Raw genomic sequence first — 21,596 nt, forward strand, 5'->3', positions numbered from 1 at the left:
AGCATCATAACACCCCCCACCACCAATGACATTACAGACAGCATCCCGCGTGTGCATTCAGAATATCCAAGAGACGGTACAGAAAGTGCTCTGTGTGTATTTTCAGAATCACAATAACACACCCGATTACAGTAAAGAAATGCTTGGCTTGCATAATGAAAATCATTAACAGTGTCATATTCTGGTCATTGTCATTTCCATTTACCCACACCAAATACATCAGGATTAGAGACTGGTCTTCTTGGAAATGTACTGGGACACCACCTCCATCCGAAACCAATGGGGGAAATGTCTGAGTAAAGACACGCCCGTGTCTGTTATTTGCGTCGCTTACTGCAGAATCTGCGGGGCAGGCAGCAGTAGCGTATGGAAAGAGTGGGAGGGGGGCAGGCAACACTGCCGACTGACCCTAGGGTTGCTGCATCAGCATCAATGATCACATTGCCAACACGCCCCGCCTCGTTTTACACACAAAGATGAAGTCACTGGCTGGAGCACAACCCAATGGGAAATTACACAACCACTGAACTCGAGTTAACTTCCCTCGTCACGGTCGTCGATTTGAAGACATTTATTTATTTAACTTTAAAATTTCCTCAAAGGTCAGCGATAAGGACACGGAGGTGCTAACAGCTCAAGTCCCCCAGGAGAAAAGCATTTGGGAGGCAGTGGTTGTAGGGTGGGGGGGGTGGATGACGCAGGATCTAGGCAGCGGCCTCAACCGATGCAGCTGGGAGAGGAAGTGAATGTCCATCTGTGACAGCAGCTAAAATCGGGGTAAAGGTGAGGTAAAGCTCACATGTGACATCGGGCGGGGGGGGAAGGTGGGGGCACTGTCAATATCTATCAAAAATGTGCAGAGGAACATTAGACTGTTCACTGGCCTGATGACCCCCTCCCCCATATAGAAAGAAATGGTATTGATCTGGGGGGGGGGTGCAGTTTAGCTACTGCAGAATGGCAGCCCTTCGTGGCTGTCAACGTGCCCCCCCTCCCCCCCCAAACCAACCACCCCTTCCTTCATGATGCACAGCACAGCGTCCACCAGCGGAGACAGTGAGGTCACTTCCTGCATTTGCACACCAGAGAGCGGCTGTTCTTAGTGCTGTGCTGATGTCTTCCAGACAGCCATATTTTATAACAGTACTACGAAAAACAGACTTTCTAACGATGGTTTAAATAACGTGGTGTCAAGGAGCTACAGAGGACCAGCTGGCGGGATCACACCTGATTCAGCAAACACCCCGCTTGTCTGGTACCTGCATCTGGGCGCATGTGGGCCTACTTGGCTGAAAAAGCATCACAGGATGCGTCTTGCGATAAGAGTGGGGAAGTCCTGACCCCACTAGACCGGACCCCGACCCGAATCAGAAGTTTCAGTTATGATCCCGGACATATTCGGTCAGAGTGCTACGCCATCGAGAAGCCACGGGACCGTCTGGATTGTGAGTGCAGAGCCCCCCTCCCCACTCTGTGAATACCCCCTAGCCCATGATCAGGCGTGCCAGGCCACGGTGCACTTGTGCCTGCAGGGGCCCGTACTCAACCACCTCTCCATCCACTGTGATGACGCCCTTGGGGGAGAGAGGCTCCAAGCGCAGTGCCCGCACCTTGCTGTAGACCAGGTGGGGGCAGCCAGCAGACAGGTGGGCACCCTTCTCCATGGCCAGGAAGAGGCGCAGCAGGGCAGCACGTGAGATTCCCGCTTGGACGTAGTAGAGGTGTATGAGGCCGTCGTCGGGAGCCGCCCCGGGCGCCGCCATGAGGTCCTCAGCCAGGTGAGACTGGTACATGGCCAGCACCAGCACAAAGTTCTCCTCCTTCACTACAGTCCAGTTGCTGGGCACTGGCTGCTCTAGTGGCACCAGGAGGGAGTCAGGGGGCCCCCTGGAGGATGAAGATGGAACTTCGGCCTTTGTCGAGTTGTTGGAGTTGCAGGAGTTATGGAAGGTGTGCGTGGTGGCCGGCTCGGACGAGCCCGTGGGCGGGTGGCAGAAGAAGGAGGAGCAGAGCCCGAGGCCGTGGGGGGTCGGAGAGGCCTGGCGCGGGGCTGGGCACTCTTCAGCGGGCAGGTAGGCCAGCCGGCCCTGGTAGACGCGCAGGGAGGCCAGCCGCACCAGCGTTCCCACGGTGAAGCGTGCCGTGCCCACGTAGCGATACTTCTCGCTCTCGATGTCCACGTCGGCCACAAAGCCCCAGGCGAGGGAGAGGAAGGAGAAGAGGCGTGCGCCCGACGCCAGGCTCACAGAAACCAGGTCCAGGGGCGATGGCAGGCCCCTGCACAGCAGGAAGCCGCAGCTCACCAGCAGCTCCTCGCTAGACACTGGCTGGGACCTGGCAAGGGCATGCAGAGCGCATCAGCGGCTGGGCAGGAGGGGGCAGGAGGGTCACGGCAGCACTGCCCATCTCTGAGCGCTCGCAACACAGCAAAAATGTTAGACAGGCGACAGATGACCTGCATCTCTGACATCACCTCAATCTGAGGGGTCAAGTATGTAAATGTCCAGTAGGAGGAGCTCTTATTGTAAACAGGGAGCAGCGACAAAAGAAAGGGAAGCTTACAAAAGCTGACAGTGCCAGGCTGACTCAATGGCCCCTTTTTTCCCCCACTCACATGCTTGTCCTGCATCTGATATAGCCCCCCCTTCTCTCTGTCATTCTACAGCTAAACTTATTCGTCCTTTTGTCAGTCACATACCCTCTGATAATGCAGGGACTTTACGCATGAGAACTTTACTAGAATTCTGGGGTCCTTACTGTGAGGCTGAATGAAGCACATTCGCACATCCTTCCCTCAACTACCCCCCCCGCATAGATCCTGCAGTGTATGTCATTGTTCTTTAACGGACCGGGGGGTGGGGGTCTCACCCAGAGTAATGGTGGATGGAGGCAGCCAGAGCGTTCCCTGAGCCACCGGGCAGAACCCCCAGTGGAATCTGAATGGCCTGCTCCCAGTCCTCCCGCTCCATCAGTCCGTTCACCACCTAGGAGGAGTAGATGCAGGGTCTGAATGCAGACGCATGCGGCAGAGCAGCCACTTCACCGCATAAGTGCTGCACAGACACACACAGCAGAGCAGCCACTTCACCGCATTAGTGCTGCACAGACACACACAGCAGAGCAGCCACTTCACCGCATAAGTGCTGCACAGACACACACAGCAGAGCAGCCACTTCACCGCATTAGTGCTGCACAGACACACACAGCAGAGCAGCCACTTCACCGCATAAGTGCTGCACAGACACACACAGCAGAGCAGCCACTTCACCGCATAAGTGCTGCATAGACACACACAGCAGAGCAGTCACTTCACTGCATTAGTGCTGCACAGACACACACAGCAGAGCAGCCACTTCACTGCATTAGTGCTGCACAGACACACACAGCAGAGCAGCCACTTCACCACATTAGTGCTGCACAGACACACACAGAGTATTATAACACATCGGCTCTCCCAAATAAGACGGAATATGATTCTCCTGGCACCTGTATGGACAGCTCTGGCTCCAGGAGTCCATGCCCTCGCCCACTGGGCTGTACCACTGCGCGCATAAAGAGCCTCGAGATAGCAGTGAGATTCCTGAGCTCACCACGGTCTGTCACCCACCTCAAAGAGCAGTCCGTCCCCTGACATGATGACCAGGGCGTCCCACTGAGACAGGTCTGCCTCTTTCACCAGATCGCGGGCGTGGTTCTGCCGCTCTGGTGGGTGAAAAGCGGGGTAGTGAGTGGTGGGACAGCCCCCATCAAGCCGTACAGAGCGGACCGGCCCGCCTACATGTCCCTCCGACATCTGCTCCGCTCCCGTGACACTTCCGTGGCTTATTTTACACAGACAAGTCACATGACCCCTTTGAAAGGAAAGCTTCTTATTATAAAGCTCCAAATTATACACAAGCTCTCCCCGACCAACCTGAATAAATGGTATGTTCCTGTAATACTTCACACAGCTCAAAACTAGCTTCAGTTTGAGTGTGGTGTGTTAGAGCACATTTGCACCTATAACCCATGCACAAGTATACAGTGGTACAAAACGTCATTCAGCCCAGACCACGATGTAACATAAGACACAATTACGGGTGGGGGGGCTGTTTGTTCACAATTAGAGGGGTAAAGTGTACATTAACACATAGTGCACAAGACGATATAACAGCAGAGCGCAGAGGCCGGCAGGGAGCAGAGGCCGGCAGGGAGCAGGGGCCGGCAGGGAGCAGGGGCCGGCAGGGAGCAGGGGCCGGCAGGGAGCAGGGGCCGGCAGGGAGCAGGGGCCGGCAGGGAGCAGGGGCCGGCAGGGAGCAGAGAGATGCCCACCCACATTCGGTCAGATTCGCCTTCTGGCAGACTGCGGTTGCGACAGAGCGTGCGGTCTTGAGTAACCGTCTTTAGGGGCCCTCTCTCCCCCCACCGGGGGCAATGCGACGACTCCTGCTAGGCGTGCTGTGGCCTGAGGGTTCTCACTAGTGCCATGGGAGGGCACGTCCCAGCCCCGTCACGTGATTCTCGATACGCGGCCTTTCACGCAGCCGGTTGCAGGCCTCCCATGGCTTTCAGCAGGTTCACCGCGACAGTGAGCAACCCTCACTGGCAGACACCCCCCTGGGATCATATTACGGGTGTCTCTTCCAGCGCTGATAAGACACGCGGGGATCGTTTGCCTCTTATCGGTCTGGCCGTATGGAATCCCGCCAGTGGTGGAGTTATAAAACGTTCCCGTGTAAACGGCAGGGGGGGGAGGGGGGGGGGGCACGGACTGCGGACTGGACAGACACGTCACGAGGAACAGATCATCACGGCAACCGGGGAAATCAATTAGGGGGCTTTTTGATTAAAGTGGCCGCAGGTCCTGAAGAGGCCCGACAGCAGGCGTGTGGTACATGGACAGCAGGGCCAGCCAGAATAGACAGCGGTGTTATTTAGCATGTGGGGGCGGGGGGATTTGGACCTCTGCCGTAGCTCCGTACCAGCGATACCCAGACCTTGACTTCCCTCCCACCCCCCCATGACAATGGAGTCCCTGTCCACTATACGCCAGCCTCCCCCCCCCCCCCAACACACCTTCCAGCAGCTGTGGGCCCGGCTGGTCACTACCCAACCTTGGCTTTCATTAGTTCCACTGAAAAAATCTTCTTGATGTGTAGACACCTTGCCAGGTGCTTCAGCTGTCAGTGAATTGCCAGTTAATAAGTACACTTCAAAAGATGAGTCTCAAAGAAGCTGAGGTCTAGTGGCTGGAGTTATATTAGACATTCATCAATAACTCATGTGAAATCGATAAATGTCAGTCAGCATTTTCACTAAGTAACAGTCATAAGCGGTGTGTGCAGCGACCCGAAATCTCCAGTTATGGTTGACGTAACAGACATGCCCACCTAGGGTGTTCATGCATATTGGCTATGAAATGCCCTCTGAAGTGCGGCTGTATTTTGGAGGAAGCAGAAAAAAAAAGCTATTTGTGCTGTCAGAAGAGTCTTCCCTTTTCGGGACACACATAGACCTGGAATGGAGGCACGCTTCCTCCTTCACCAGTAAAGCAGAAGCATGGTGTCAGTGACACAACAACTGCTAATTGTGAAAACCGTTGACCAACGTCAAGCTGGAAACATTAAAAAAAAAAAAACCTAACAAAGACGATTGTTGGGGAGGATGGCTTGTCTATTTACAGTCAAGAGAGCATTTAATAAATTAATCACAGCATTAGCCCCAGGCTCTTAGCCGCTGTGTAGAAAGACATTGTTGAAAATACTGAGTGAAAGATACGTGACGTCCGACAAAACAGCATGCAGCAGCATATAAACACAAGCTCAGCCTGAATAGCTGGGCCCACTCCACCTGATCTTCCTTCATAAATGTTAGATAAACAATACAACAGATCTCATATAAATCTAAACCAGAGGACCCTAATCAGCCACTCTCATTCACCAGGTATTCATAAAGCCATTTCATGACATACTGTAAAGTTCCTAAATTACCTTTAGCTCCCATAAAGGATTTTTGACTAGCTAGCCAAATGGGGCTGTGGCCCTTTAAATGTCATGAGGGAAAATGGACCAAAATGGGTTTCCGGAAATCAGGGATGGGATGCCCCATGGGTCCTGGATCCGGATGACGAGACCAACCCCGTTCCACAGAGACCGGCGGCCACAGGGCTCGTCGTGTTCCGCTACTGGATAGCACGACTGCCCAGACGTCGCCTCCCAGCACCCCCGGGCCGTGTCCCATGCAGAAGCCGACACAGAGAGCCCCCGCCATGTCGACAACACTTACCATTTAAACAGTCTCAGATACCAACCGCGAGAGCAGCTGGGAGGCCTCTGGAGACCATCTTAAAGGGGAAGGAGCGCGTTACGGCTAGTTGACAGCACACAGCCCAGGGAACGTGGGCCGCAGCCAGCGCCGGAATTCGAGAAGCTACGGCGCTTTCTGGACCCCGCAAACTGCTCTTCTTGCATTCTGTTGAATGACTGGCCATGACAAAGACGCCCCAATGGTGGGGGGGGCAAGCAGGATTTATGGGAAGTGAGACAGACCAGGCTGACCGCGAACCATGGCGAGCGCCGCCCCCCTGTCCCGCACCCCCTCCCACACCCACCGTCTCCCTGACTCCAGCAGTGTGCCAACCATAATCTACAGCTTGGGCGAGGAACCTGGCATCGGTCTGATTTATTATACGAGCGCTTCCCACACAAACCTCACCTGAGGAACGCAGCCAACAGGAAGGGAGACAATAACTGGATGCCCCCCCACCCAGCCTCCCTGTGGTACAGCCCATGGTAGCAACAGGTGTGAGAAGTGCGGCCCACTGACCGGTGATGAGCAGCGTGTGGGGGATGCTGGCCTCTGTCAGCATGTGCTGCACGTGTCCCAGGAAGAGGCTGAGTGCCTGACCGCGGCCGCTGTGGGGGTTCACCAGGAGCAGGAGGCGGCCAGGGAGCCTCACCGGGTCGCACGCCGTACCTGGGAGGGGGACAGAGCATCAGGGTTAGCAGGACCGGTGATGACGTCCCCACAACACTAACCGCTTAGATATAACCGGCAGATGGCTTTCCCCATCCCTCAGAACGGGTTCACTGGAGATGCAGTTCACCGAGTTCACTGGAGATGCAGCAGCTTCGAAGACGAACAGCAAGCAGGAACAGTAAGCCGGACGAGTTTAATGGAAAGGCTGAGGCTACGTGGTCCTGCTACACATCTTCACTCCAGAGGTTGGCTAACATGCCAACAGACAGCCCCGACAAAATGAGCAGTGCTACGGACCCGCCTGCAGAGGGCGCTCCCGTGACTTTACTTGCGCTTGTCTGGGTGGGGCTGCAGGCCGGAAAAGACCCCCCCCAACCCTGTCCCCAGTGGAGTTTGGCAGGGGGGACGACACAGCAGCTGGAAGAGCAGCTGTTTGGTCACTCCCTGTGCCAGACAGGAGCTTTCGGCAGGCGTTCCTGACCTCCATGCAGGTGCCACACATCCTGCCCAGCAGCTCCCCCCACCCCTTCCCCGAAAACGGCGGCTGCCGCCAGGAGCTTTCTGCAAATGACCCTGAAGCGCAGCCCCGCCCTCCAGAAGGACACCCTCTAGGACATGACCCCATCGCCCCGTCCAGCACCATGACAGGCCTTCGGACGGAAAAATAAGCAGAATAAAAGTCCAAGGGTGGGTTAAGAGAACATAAGCGAACTGCAGAAAACAAAAATAGACCATCAGTTGGCTATAAAAACATTAGGTACAAAAATTCTTACAAATTAGGCGTTCTGGGTGCCCTTAACCTGTTTAATACTAAAGTTTTCCCTGCCATTACAGTGTATGAAGGAATTGAACTGCTCGGGTCATGTGACCATTGACATTATCAACTTACACCATCAAGACAAACTGTACTTTCATTTATAGGAAGTCTTTTGGGATTACAAGCAACAGACACTCTTTTGGATCATAATTTTGACCAGTGGGGTTAAATGGGTTAATGTGGTGTATTAGCACACCGTAGCAAAAGTGTCCCATTTGCCTAGAATCGTTGGAACGTGAGGACAGCAAGCCGCCCAAACACAGCTCTGTGTTTTAAAGGGACAGACATTCATGTCGCACGGCAGGACTTCCCAGACCCACCTGGGAACAGCACAATTGGTAGGATCCGCCAAGCTCATGGTCATGCAACGTGACGCCTGTCATAATTTCTGTCGAGGACCGGCGTCACGCACAGAGAGTAGCGGAGATGATGGAGAATTCACCGCCACTGAGGGAACACGCTGATACGGGGGAAGGGGAATATGTGGCAGCCTTGAAGGCACATTAAGAAACGGGGTGTGCAAATCGCCCCAATTCCATCGCGCACAAATTAAAGCCACAATGTGCCAGTGAGCGCAGCTTGGCACGGCCAGGGTCAGGGCGGAAACTACCTCAGGGGATCAGCGCTGAAAAATAACACTTTGGGAAAAAGGCACTCGTGCAACCACGGGGCGAAGCAGGAACTTTGGTAAGGAGAGCTGAACACGCCTCAGACAAGAACGACGTGGGAACCGCAGAGAGCGGCACTGCGACGGGCCACTGGGAGCATCTGCTATCGGACCGACAAGCCGCAAGGCCCCGCCATCAAGCCAGAAATATTCACAACTCTGAAACCGCTGATTTCAACAGCAAGGAGGATGCAAACGTGTACCGCTTTTGTGCGGGAAGACATGGTCACCTCTCAAAGTTCCTATTTCCACTGAACAACCTTCTCAAAATATCAGGCATCCAAATATCAGCCACCTACACTTAGAGAGCCACTGTAAAGCACCACAGTTTCTATGAATGAACAAGCTTTGTTTATTTGTGGAGGATTTAACCAGCATCTATAAAATGAGACACACTGCTAACCCAGTCAAATGACCCATAAAAAACACATTCATGGTTTTTGACGTCACAATTACTAAAACTACCATGTTAAATAAAACTTTAAATGGAATTAAAGGCGTCTGAGAGCATACCACTATTTATTTATGGGGGGTGGGGGGGTGGGCTGTGATCAGAAGGGTGCTGGTTTGAATCCCGTGCTTGGCAGAGTAGTCCCATCTCTGTTGGGCCCTTAACATCTTGAAATATTGTCCAGGGGTGCCGTACTCATGACTGACGCCGTGCTCTGACCATAAGCTTCACTCTCACCCCTATGTGTGCGTCTGCCTTAAAAAGGAGACCATGCTGGGGATATATGAAAACTAACACATTCCAATGTACTTTTTCTCATACAACATTTTTGTACTACAAACGGCAAATAACACTTCATTTCCTTCCAGTCTCCAACAACGACACCCCCCCATTCCATTCCCTTGTACTCACGTTCTTGCTTAACTCAGCCTAACTGCCACAGCTTTCGGCTGTGTGTAATTACAAAAGGGAATCACACAGTGAGCCAGTGAATCATGGTCACAGGATAGATGACACTGCACCGGCAGGCGTGTACACTCAGTGGCGAGATGCTAACCAGTGACGAACAGCAGAGCTGGGTGAGGACTGAAAAAACTATTGCAGACAGGACACATGCACACCCGTGCAGTCACACACACACAGACCTATACTCGAATCTTTGTGGGGACGGTCTATTCATTTCTATGAGCAAAACCATAATCCCAACGATCACAACCTTTACCCCTACTCAGCATTAACCTTAACCATAAGTAACCAAACAAAATACAAGTCTTTTGGTATTTTTGGTTTTTTGATTGCAGTCACAGATTTTTATAAAATTAAATTTCCCCTTGTGAGGACTGAAAAAATGGCCCCACAACATCAAAATAAGTTTTTATCACATTGTGGGGACCAACTGTACCCACAATGTAAAGTATACCTGAACAACGTATACTTGTGTATTCACACAGACACACACACACACACACACACACACACACACACACACACACACACACCTATGCACTCACTCACTCACACGGATACAAACACAACATGCGTGCACACACACGTACACAGACCTGTGCAGTCATACACACACACACACACACACACACACACACACACACACACACACACACACACACACACACACACACACACCTGTGCAGTGACACACAGACACACACAGACACACACACACACACACACACACACACACACACACACACACACACCACGCACACACAACACGCACACACACACCTGGGCAGTGAAGTGCTCAACACCGGGCTAAAACAAATAAGGTTTGGTCTGTCTGATGCAGGAATGCAGACGACCGAGCAATTTCACGGTGCCTCGGCTGAGTGTCCCCACTCCTGTTTATTCCACCACCCAGCACGAGATCTATAACACACACACACAAAAATCAAACCCTGTAAATCAAGCCAATCTCATTAAAATACTGCACACACCGACCCCCGCCATGCGTGGTGGCCCAGATCCCTCACGCATGCCTCGAGGGGTGCAAAGCAGGGACCTGCGCGCCACACTGCCCCAACACACGCTACACCTGCCCGCTGCTTATTTATTAACCTCGTCTCCATCTATGGAAGGCGAGTTTCCGCTGGGAGGCGACATTCTCCTAGCCGTGTCAACTCTGCCGCTCCAGCATCGGCGGCCTGCGGTCAGCACCACATTTCCTCTGCCGCGTAATCACCAGAGAGACATCTGCGTTTGCTCCCCCCCCCCCCCTGCCTCCTGCAGGAGGGGGTGGTAAATAAAAAAAATAAAAAACAAAAAAACGGCAGCATCACCAGCTGTCTCCAAACAGCTCAGACTCACAACGCATGTTGGCGGAAGACATGCATTAAGTAGCCAGTGGAGAGGCTCAGACATCAGCCAACAATATGGGAAGCACACAGTGGGCAGGGCAGGGAGGGGCAGGACCGGTGTACAGGATGGATGGTGGCCAGGGGGCCACTGCAGCTAAAGGCTGTGGAGTTACATATGAACTGCAAACACACTCATCTTATTACAACCTACAAAAGGATGGCAAAGAACAGGCCACAAAAAACTAAAATTTACTTAAAAGTAAACAAAAATCAATATTCTCTCAAGTAAATACAAATGAAATAAATATCCATTAAGGTGCACATATTGAAAATTAACTGAACCTGATCTGTACTGTAGCAGCTTTCAGCCTTGTATTCGAACTGTGCAACACAAACTGCTTGCAAGAACTGCAAAGCATAACAAAATAAATATCAATTGTGGTGCAGCATTTTTAAAAATACCTGTGCTGCACCTGTATCCACATTAACAGCATTCAGTTTCAGATTAGGACGTACGCGCGTATGCATAGTGGTTCGGTTTCATCCTCCCCTTTCCGAATGTCGCTCGGGGGACAAACACAAACACATAAAGGTCCCGCATTTGCTGCATCCGTTCGGTATATATGTGTATGTACCGAATATGTATGTACCGCATGTACCGAATATTCGTATGGAACCGAAATACCCATACTGAGCATTTTTGGCATGAATATGTGTACCATTGCGCTCCTACCGATAAGATCAGTAAAGAGCTCCTTCGCAAGTATAAAACATAAGCCGCAGCCAGCTCGAACTGCAGTGCTGATGTTCCACAATCTGGGACTTCTAAACATTGCGCAGTGGAGGACTCACATGACTGCTCATGTCTCACACTCACACACACACACTCACACACACACACACACACACACACACACACACACACAAAGAGGCAACATCTGCCAAAAAAGAGGCTGGGTAAAGTTTCACTCACAAGCACAGGTGGCCCTTTGTGCAGCGAGAGGCACCTTTCCGGGTGCAAAATTGATGAAAACCTTGGGAGAAAGAACTGGGAGACAGGGGCCCGGTCCGGAAATCAAGGCCTATGTAAGGGAGGTGTCTCAGAGCAGAGATCGCCGCCCCCCACCCCCCTGGCACTGTGGACGGTGTCATTCAGCCGTGCAGATTTCACCATGCTCAGCACTAGAGCCTCACAAACAAATGGAGAGATAGCCATGATGCTGTTTCATACAAAGCAGGGATTTGCCTTTATTCAGATTAAAGAAAGTAACCACAACCGCACATTTGACCCAAGTGCTCTCCTGTCCTGTTACTGCTTGTCCTGTGTTGTTGCTCAGTGTCTGTCTGCAGAGAACGCTTATGTACGTATTACACTATACAGAGTACCTAGTATTACAAACAACAATGAACCTTTTGTAATTTGAACATTCTCAAATTACAAACATGCAGGAAACTAATTAATATGCATTTTTTAAATAACTTTCGAGGGCTGGGTGGTACTCCGTGCCAGAAATCGAATCACCAGGAATGAAATCTTACACGTGCAGTAAGATTTCTGAGCAACTTGCTTCTGCATGGTGACGATAAGTTATCACTTAAACACTCCTGCCTCAACACTGCTGATCTCTGGAGGAAACTGAGGGCATTGATCATGACGAACTTCTTCTAAAAGCACACACTCTACCTGCCACGGCACATTAATACATGATATCCCCATCGCAGGGTTGCACCCTATCTGCCTGACTTTCACCTTTTTAATGGCCACCCTTTTTAATGGCTGTTAAAACAACATGGGGTCATTAATAAATTATGACGGCGTTCATAATTCAGCCAGCTTCCCTTAGCGCCTTGCAATCATAACTATTGCATGTCCAACTTTAACCTCTGTTCTGTTCCACGCTGTTTACACACTTCTGTGAGCGCGAGAGCTCTTGAGGGTGGCGATGTGCTAGAAAACACTGCAGATGAGCTGAGGAAAAGGTGCTGAGATGGGGGCCAGAGCAGATGAGCAGTAAGGTTGAGTATGACTTTTGGGATCGTGTCTTTTTCAGCCGCTTGGCTGACTCAAAAACAAACAGAAAGGATGGGGCTCTGTGACACGGACAGCTCTTCTGCCCGCGACCCCCTCAGGTACCGTCCAGCTGACAGGAACCGCTCATGAACGAATGCATTAAGAAAATGAATGCAGTCTGCTTGCATACGATTCCCAGCTCAGATCCTTTGTCAAACATACCAAAAAAGACTAGGGGAGGGGGGAGGTTCTTGGACAATCCAGAATCCAGTGAAGTCGGCATGTCGCTCTGCTACACCTCAGCTGGCTCGAAAAATCAAGGTGCGTCCCCCCCAGAGAACCAATCGCTGAACCTCCCTCCGTGGTTACCACTTCAGCACTGCTACCGTCGTCATCCATCTTCTCCAGCACTTAGCTGCCCCTCAAAAACACCTCCGCATTCCCCGGGAACCAGTTCATCGTCCGCCCCGGATGTCGAAACTCCAGCCCCACGTCCTAACGTCCGGGAACCGTGACGGGAATCAAAACGTCGACAAGTCAGGACACGTAAGCCGGAGTGGACGGCAGAACGGGAAAGTGCCCTGTGATAAGGCGAGGAGAATGAGGAATGACAGAGCCTTCCAGAGTGAGGTGTGCCCGCTCACTGGACTGTAACAAGAGCACTCTGTGCAGGCACATGGCACTTCACACAGCCACTGCATAGTCACTAATTAACCTAGTTACCCCGCATGACAATAAACAAATAAATAGAAACTGCTGCACTGAAGGCCTTTATCAAATGAGGCAGGCTGCTGCCACCTCACCGAACCTAAACAATAATTTCCTGACCGCTCCTTCCTACCGTTTTGCAAGAGGTAAAACCACAAACAACTGCCTGAGTAATGAGATAACAGATAGGCAAGGTTACAGGCAAGGCTCTGGGAAAACACCTAACAGCCAAGTGTCACTTAAACTGTGCAGACTGCATATGCGAATTAATGCATGATAACTGAGTATGAAAATGCACAGATTTTTAAATATAAATAGAGCATAAGAAATAAACCAGTCCAAATTATACCACTGACAGGACGGCATTCATTTTCTTGAAAAACTCCAAGCATGTATCTTCTTGATATCTGACCAATGCTTAGAATTATAATCACAGTTAGTGAATTTTATATATCAGCCATGAGTGCATGAGCGGAGAGACCAAAGCTAAGCGCAGTTATGCACAATGAGCATATTTGCAACCTTAACCCTGACCAGCACTATCCATTGCCCTAAATGGATTAAGTGGAGAATCGATGCAGCTTCGCAAACTGTACGAAGACTGAGGGATTCATTTGTATAAAAAAAAGGGGGTTCACACATCCTCCACCATTTCTCTCTGAAAGATGGACACCCTGATCCAAGTCTGTCATTTCGGTACAGTCCGAACTGAAACTTCATGAGGGGGCCACAGACACGGGGAAACACTGACAAGTTCCTTCTGGGTCATCGTCGATTTCCAAACTGCCAGGAAAACTGGGTTAAAGGAGCGGATTAAAATAGAGGATCCGAGGCGCCGTCAGCATACCTGGGACCGGCATCACGGAGCGGCCAACGGCATCGGGAAACCGCAGACAGGCTACTAGTCTCTCTTTTTTGGAACCAATATTTCGCATTAAGAATTATTTAACGATGAACTTTCGCACTTCTACTTAAATAAAACACATAATGGTGTTTAACTATACTTGCTCACCTGAGGAAGTCATGAACGACCCCCCCTAATCAGACGTTACTTTTGTCACAACTTTCGCTGCACGTGACAGGAGGCGACGCTGTCCTGGCGCGTGGGCTTATTAGCGTCGTAATTCACTAGTAAAGGTCAGTTATATGCAGTGTTAATAAATGTCTCTTTTTTATTCACCTTGTCGGGGGGCTCGCTGCCGGATGGAGCCCTCGCTGATGGCTTGAGCCCAACGCTCCGCTTCCCGTAGATTCACCTGGGGGTCCTGGTCCGGCGCCACCCGAAAGCACTGTTCTACTCTCTGGCGAGCCGCTCCGGAGCTCATCCATCTCCGCTTAAACGGGTAGAAGTACGCGGAGAAACAAGCCCCCGGTTCGGCGTCGTCCTCCGTCATGAAGACCCGGCAGCCCACACAGTCTCTCAAGTTGAGAACCGCCGCGCCCCGGCCGGAGGACGCCGCCGTGATCCGCTGGGCGGTGAGCGCCGTGTCGCTCAGGCTCACGGCGTACCTGACCTTTCTGCTGGCCGCCGACGTGAATTCCCCGTACAGCAGGGGCTCGCCGTCATCGCTCCACCGGCCTCGGTCCGAATCGTCCGACTTCGCGTCCATTTCTCAGAGGTGAGGGAGGGAAGGAGAGCGACCCGCGGACCGGCGGCAGATAGCGGACACAACATTGAGCAAAAGCGGCCGAGACAGACACTGCGTCTGCCCGTTCTGTAGTTTCGGCTGCAGTGGGAACCGGAGTTTGCCGCTGCTGCTTGTCATTACACACCGGCTGCCCTGCATGCTGCGGGGGTGAACTGCAGCGCCTCCTGGCGGTGGGACGCGGGGTGGCGCAACAGTGGACGCACATTGCCACGAGGCGCTCAAACTTCAGTATTACCGCATAAAATAACCCTTGCTGTATAACATCGTTTTCAGTTGCGTTACTTGAATTTTCCTCCTGCACTCTGTATCACGTATTCCTTAATTTATTTTGAGAGGAAATAACTTACGTTTGTCATTCTCTGGGTAGCGCAAACCTGCTGAATAAAAATCCAACGTTAAATGAATCCCAGAAAGTGGTTCTAAATAAATTGTGTACTGTTTTGCCAAAGCCACATTCAGGCTACCATTCCGGGGTTTACCCGCCTTGCCTGTGGAAAGACTGTGTGACGTGTTTTCAGAAAAACATGTTGAAATGTGGTCCACGTCTTTAACCATGAACTGGGAGTGGAGGATGCAGCAGTTCTTAGCGAGTTTATTTTTATTTATCTTCTTAGCAGACGCCCTTATTCTGACTGCTCATGGGCGACTCATTCATACCCTTAATCACTGTAGAATTCAATGTGGTTTACATTAAGTACAAAGATATATGAATAAAGCACTGACAGCAAGCAAGACTGGTATTAACAAGGCATGTGTGTATGCACATTTTACCTGACAGACATTAAACCCCTAACCTAAACCATATGAAACATTCTTGGAATGTTCTTGGAAAACGAATTTTCTGGACAATGGTTTTTCTCGTTCTGTTTATGTACATTACAGTTACTTTTTTGATGTGACGACTATGATATTATTTATATTACACGCACCTGAGGATGTGCTGAGTAAACTGGAATGACGGGTAATACTTATAGTTTCATGGGCTTGGCCGTATTTGGCCTTGGCCACACGAATGCTTCGAATTGTAAAGTGAATCCTACAAATGGAGGTGTAGCTTTGCGAGGTGTGTCATTAGATTGAAATGAGGAAAAAGATGTGACTCAACAGCTCTATTCAGATTTCATTCCAGTGTAGCGGAGCCACCCTGCAAAAGGAACATGCCTACAACTGAGTTAAAAAATGATTTGTAAGGTTTTTAACAGGGATGGAACCAACTCACTCCTTGGCGAGTCTGAATCAAGTCCCGAATCAAATCATTGTAAGCCCAAGTCCAGTCTCAAGCTACCTGCCCTCAAGTCTAAGTCAAGTTCATGTCTTTCCATCACTTTTGCTGTTGAGTCACAAGTCATCAAATTTGAGATTCGAGTCCAAGTCGAGTTCTGAGTCAAGTAACTTGAGTCCGTATCTATTTCGTTTTTTTTGCCTCTAGTGATTAAATCTTGCTGCATTAAAAACCTGCCACAGTATGTTGTAGTTAAGTCCTTGAAAAGAGAGTCTACTCTCCATGCTGTCATGAATGTCTTCACACAATTTTTACATCCATGTACATGCAGGGAGTGATGCATCTTCCAAACACACTCTCTCAGGAGACCTTGCATTCAGCTAAGTGAAAATGCAGAAAGCAGAGAATTTATATACACTGAAATTATACAATTAATGTTATCCAGAGGGGTGACTATAACCTCAAGTTTTCTCGAGTCATAGGGTCCAAGTGGGGTCTTAGTCTTGAGTCATTTCTCCTGAAGTCCAAGTCAGGTCCAAGTCTTTCCATCAGTTTTGCCAAGTCAAGTCACACGTGTAACATGTTATCAAATTTGCGACTTGAGTTCGAGTTGAATTGTGAGTCAGTGACTTGAGTCCCCACCACTGATTTTTAAGGGCTCAGTTTCGTGTACCTTGCTAGTTGCCAGTTCCAGTTTCTGCTCCAATAATAACATCCAGCTGTGTATCAGCATAAAACTACAGGTTATTGTGGATTGAAATCAGCAGCATTATAATAGCTAGACTATATAGGCATTAAAACAATAGAACAAATAAATGTATGTGTATTCAAAATAAAAGCAGTTTAGATTAGTTTGGCAACTGTGAATTATTCTTTTTAATAAATATTTTAAATAGCGTAGCACCACCCTCGTTTTTTCCAGAGGACCTGTGCCCCAGGACAATACTCACTTTACAGATCTGTAAACCTCATGTTGCTGATGCTGTCCTTTCAGTTGCCCTTTCAGATACAGAATGGGTACATTGTTCAGATGGGCACCCCCGCCTCCCTGGTTTCGTAATAAGAGTAGGTTTTACTTGAAAGAAAAGGTAGCACTGTTCCCTCATACTTTCAGTTTTGGGGGTTAGTCCTCGCTCCATTCTGTGGAACTCGCAAACTCTCCCCATGTTGTGAGGGTCTCCATCCGCTGTCCAAACACACCCAGTTACATTAAATTGCCCATATTGTATGTGTATGCCTTACGATGGATTCCTTCCAGGATGTACCCCTGTCTTTTGCCCTGGGTTGCTTGGCACAGACTGCAGCCCTACCGGCAACCATGACTAGGACAGGAATTTGGAAGACGGATGCATTCTACTGGGAGAAGATAATTGCAGAATTGTTTTCAGATTGTTCAAAATAAAGTAAACTTACTGTTTACAAAATGTTCCAAGAATTGTGACAGCACCTCCTATTATTACACACACACACACACACACACACACACACACACACACACACACACACACAAAGATTTTTAGTGCCATTGATGCAAACATCCATAAAAAGAAACTAAAATCTCATAGACGGTTTTTCAACCATTCTTTTCCTCACTGCTGATTTTCCTCAAAGCTGTTAATTTCAAGTGCAAAGTAATTAAACCACCCTGAATGCATCGTTTGCAAATGTCGCCCTGCATCTGCATGAAACTTACCATCTTCCATCACGACTTATCCCAATTGTGGGTTACTCTGAACCCGGAGCCTGTCCCACAAAGCCTAGACACAATAGCAGTCTAACACAGGGCACACGCACACACACACACACACATAGTGCACAATTTATCATTGCAAGTCAACTGAAGCAAAACATGTACAGTGCACACACACAGCCAGCACTGGAGTACACAGTGCTACCCATTGAACTGTATACATGAATACACTCTCTACATAAATGACATACTTCCACTAAATACCAGTTTTTATACTTACACATGAGAAGCAGAGGTGGATAGTTCAGATCCAGAAAGTAAAAGCCCAGACCAAGATTCTGTTTCAACAAACCAGCTAAGTACTCTGTCACTGTGACTCTTTATACTCCGCTGGTTGGTTGAAACAAAATCTCGGTCTGGATTTTCACTTTCTGGATCCGAACTCAGGTCCAGAAACGTCCTCTGACGAGAAGCTATCGACCCACATGCATAACCAATGTGCACGCAGCATTCCTCAGTACTTACAAGCTCAACAGTGTCCAACAGTTTGATAGTAATACTAATATGAACATTATAATAATAATATGTTCAACTGTTGTGTTAAATTAAAAGTGTATGTAATACACACTCAAGGCTGACTTCTTTTTTGTTATATATGCCATCATATAGAACAAGATGGTTATTAGAAATTGATAAATAGCATAGTTGCTTACTAAAGCAACAATATAAGTTGAACGAAAAAGTAGATTGAATTCAGGAACCTGTCCTAGGATTTGTATGGTATTTCTTACATATGAAGGATAGGAATCGTTTTACATTAACCTCATTTTTTTTCTTTCTGGAGCAGAGAACTTGAAAAAAACCATCAAGCTTCCTTCCAATTAATATCACTGAAAGTTTTTATGCCAGTAAAATTTGCCCCGTGGTTTTTATTCTTTTATTAGCGGGAAAATCCTCTCTGATATGTTTTATTCTTACACTTGGGACCACAAATGACGTTAATTTCTTTGAGCGTCATTATAATGTATATGAACAATCCTACAGGGAACTCATGTGTCCCATCATTTTTTTAATGGACAGAACAGTCTGGCACTGTGTGTCATGAGATTAATGGACGCTATAGCCTCTGTTATCATGTGTACGGAGACGAATATACTAATTATGCTTTTTATATCGCGCTGATAAGTTTCGAAGCATCTTTGCCACATGAAATACTAAGTGTTTGTGATCTCTGAATGCAAATTAAGCCTGTAGTGTGATTTTTTTCCACAACTATTTTAGGTTGTTTTATTATTATACACAGTTTATTACTACTAATAATAATAATATACACACACATATTAAATATTAACAACCGTAAGGAAATGAATTTGTATTCACCCTATACAGCAGGTACCCCAAGGTGGATCTGAGTTATATATTTTGCTATATTATATGTATTTATATATTTGTCACAAATGATTGATTACACTAGTTAGGTCACTAAACGATCTCATTTATTTTCATTGACATTGCTAGAGGGTTTTAAAGAAACATGACATAGATGGTGGTCTGGCAGCCTAGTCTGTTGTGTTACGCCCCCGCATTGGGGATATGGGTCTCACTTCTGCTCTGTAGGCTGTTAAACACCTTTGTTTGATCATGATTATCATGTTCATCTCCAGTTCACCCCAGGCTACCACAGAACATTCAGATCGGCTCTTGCCCCGACTGGTTAGGAAATGATACCTCATTCTTGTGCATTCCTAAACGGTGCACTTTCGAAGTTCAGGAATTCCAGAACCCACATGAAACAGAACCCGCTCCTTTATGAGTTCCACGCCTTTGTGAGTGACAGCTGACCATCTGATATCTCAGAACTGTGTGTGGATCATCGCTACTGTGCAGCGCCATTCCAGTCCCCATCAAATATCTCAATATGTAGATTTCGGTTTGCAGCAACATGCTTAACACAATGGACTCTTAACGGGATCCGTCCCTCACTTCGGCAGACCCTTACATAACGAAGCCACATTCACAGTGCTTTAATTGGGCGGAAACTAACGAGGCACCTCACACTGCTATCTCTCTTTGGGTCAAGCTTCGCAGACCCTTTTGCAACAAAACACTGTAAGAAAAAGTAGTAAAGACATCCCAATGTTCTTGGTTGTTCATTTGAAAACAGACAGTGTTAGCAGTTCATGATCATGGGGGAAGTCAGGGAGAGAATGGGGGGTTCCAGTCGGCACCACTAGGGTGAGAAGCCCCACTAGTGGGCAGTGGTGTCTTCATGGTTAGAGAAGCACACTTGTAATTGAAAGGTTGCTGGTTCAAATCCCCAACCAGTAACGCACCGCTAAGGTACCCTGAGCAAGGTACTGCCGCCAAGCACTATTCCCCAGGCGTTGAATTAGCTGCCCCCTGCTATGTCACATATGGGTTAAATGCAGAGGACACATTTTGCTGTTGTGCACTGTGTGCTGTGTCAACAATGAACACTGATCACTAAAGTCTAAACAAGGAAGTGAATTACAATCATCAGAAAGTCTCCACCCTGTCCTGCCCCAGGCTCCTCACAGTCCAGTAGGTCACTCTTTATATGCAAATTCACTCACAACAACTACACACAGTACCTTGTTGGGGAGGGTATTTTGGGGTTTAAAGGGGGGGTAAAGGATTGTCCTTAATTCGTATTTGAGTTGCATTTCAATGACCCGTGTATGTCTACACTGTACTACATTATATTATTTTTACTGTTCAATAAACCACCGTTTTGCTAAAACGAGACTCCGCAAGTGGACTCCTTACAACATTGTCATCCAGCCTTTAGATCAGTGCTTCCAAACCTGGCCCTTGGGGACCCTCAGACAGTCCACGGAGCAAAAATATGGACTGGCTGACAGGGAGTTGGGAGGGAGCAAAAACGTGGACCGTCTGGGGGTCCCAAGGACAGACTGGGAAATGCACATGCACAGGCATGTAACAGCCCCTTCCCACTAATGGCTCTAAATGGATGTCTGTACTCCATACAGTTGGTTTTGACTCTGGGTTCACATCCCCAGCATGACTAGATGTAGCCGTTATGCCAGCTGATATCAAGACCATGGGGTATGTGGCTCTGTGAGTTAGGTCTCTGTGCCTGTGATATGAAGGGCACATATTCAGATCCCATAATCACCAGAGTGATTTTGCCATTGGGCTTCTGATCAAAGCCCTTAACCTCAAATCCTTCCAGAGACTGCATCACTTTGGATAACCATATCTGCTAAATAAATAGCACTTACAACCTTGGTAAAAAATTGAGACCACTCTATATTTTTAAACAAATCTGCATTTTTAAATCCTGGTTTAATCCTGGTTCTGATGGCAGAAGGCTATGCTGAGCGGCAGGCTACTTCCAGGTTCAAAGTCTCTAGGGTCAAGGTGAAGCAGGAGACACTGGGAGCGACCAAAAACCAGACAGGTAAAGGGCAGAAGTGACTTTGCGATGGCAGAGATGACTGTCAACTTATCCAACAGTTTCTCATGAATCGAATGATGACCTTAAGTGACCTTCAAAAGGAATGGGAAACATTAAGTGCAGGTGTGAAAGGCACTGCTAGGATTGTGTGCATCAGGCCTCTAGAAACAG

The 21,596-nt window shown here is 48.8% G+C and overlaps 1 protein-coding gene across 1 annotated transcript; it reads right to left on the bottom strand.

Annotated features, from left to right (window-relative positions):
* Window positions 1–1,000: 1,000 nt before the first annotated feature.
* On the bottom strand, window positions 1,001–16,023 carry LOC125742034 (sphingosine kinase 1). The gene is made up of 5 exons (XM_049013622.1): window positions 14,606–16,023; window positions 6,805–6,954; window positions 3,608–3,702; window positions 2,869–2,984; window positions 1,001–2,334 (listed from the first exon to the last, which is right to left on the bottom strand). Exons 1-5 carry the CDS (start codon window positions 15,033–15,035, stop codon window positions 1,485–1,487), a joined length of 1,641 nt encoding a protein of 546 aa, XP_048869579.1. The 5' UTR covers window positions 15,036–16,023; the 3' UTR covers window positions 1,001–1,484.
* Between the last annotated feature and the right edge of the window lie 5,573 nt (window positions 16,024–21,596).

The sequence above is a fragment of the Brienomyrus brachyistius genome, chromosome 5, assembly GCF_023856365.1.
Source record: "Brienomyrus brachyistius isolate T26 chromosome 5, BBRACH_0.4, whole genome shotgun sequence".
Classification (NCBI taxonomy): Eukaryota; Metazoa; Chordata; class Actinopteri; order Osteoglossiformes; family Mormyridae; genus Brienomyrus; species Brienomyrus brachyistius.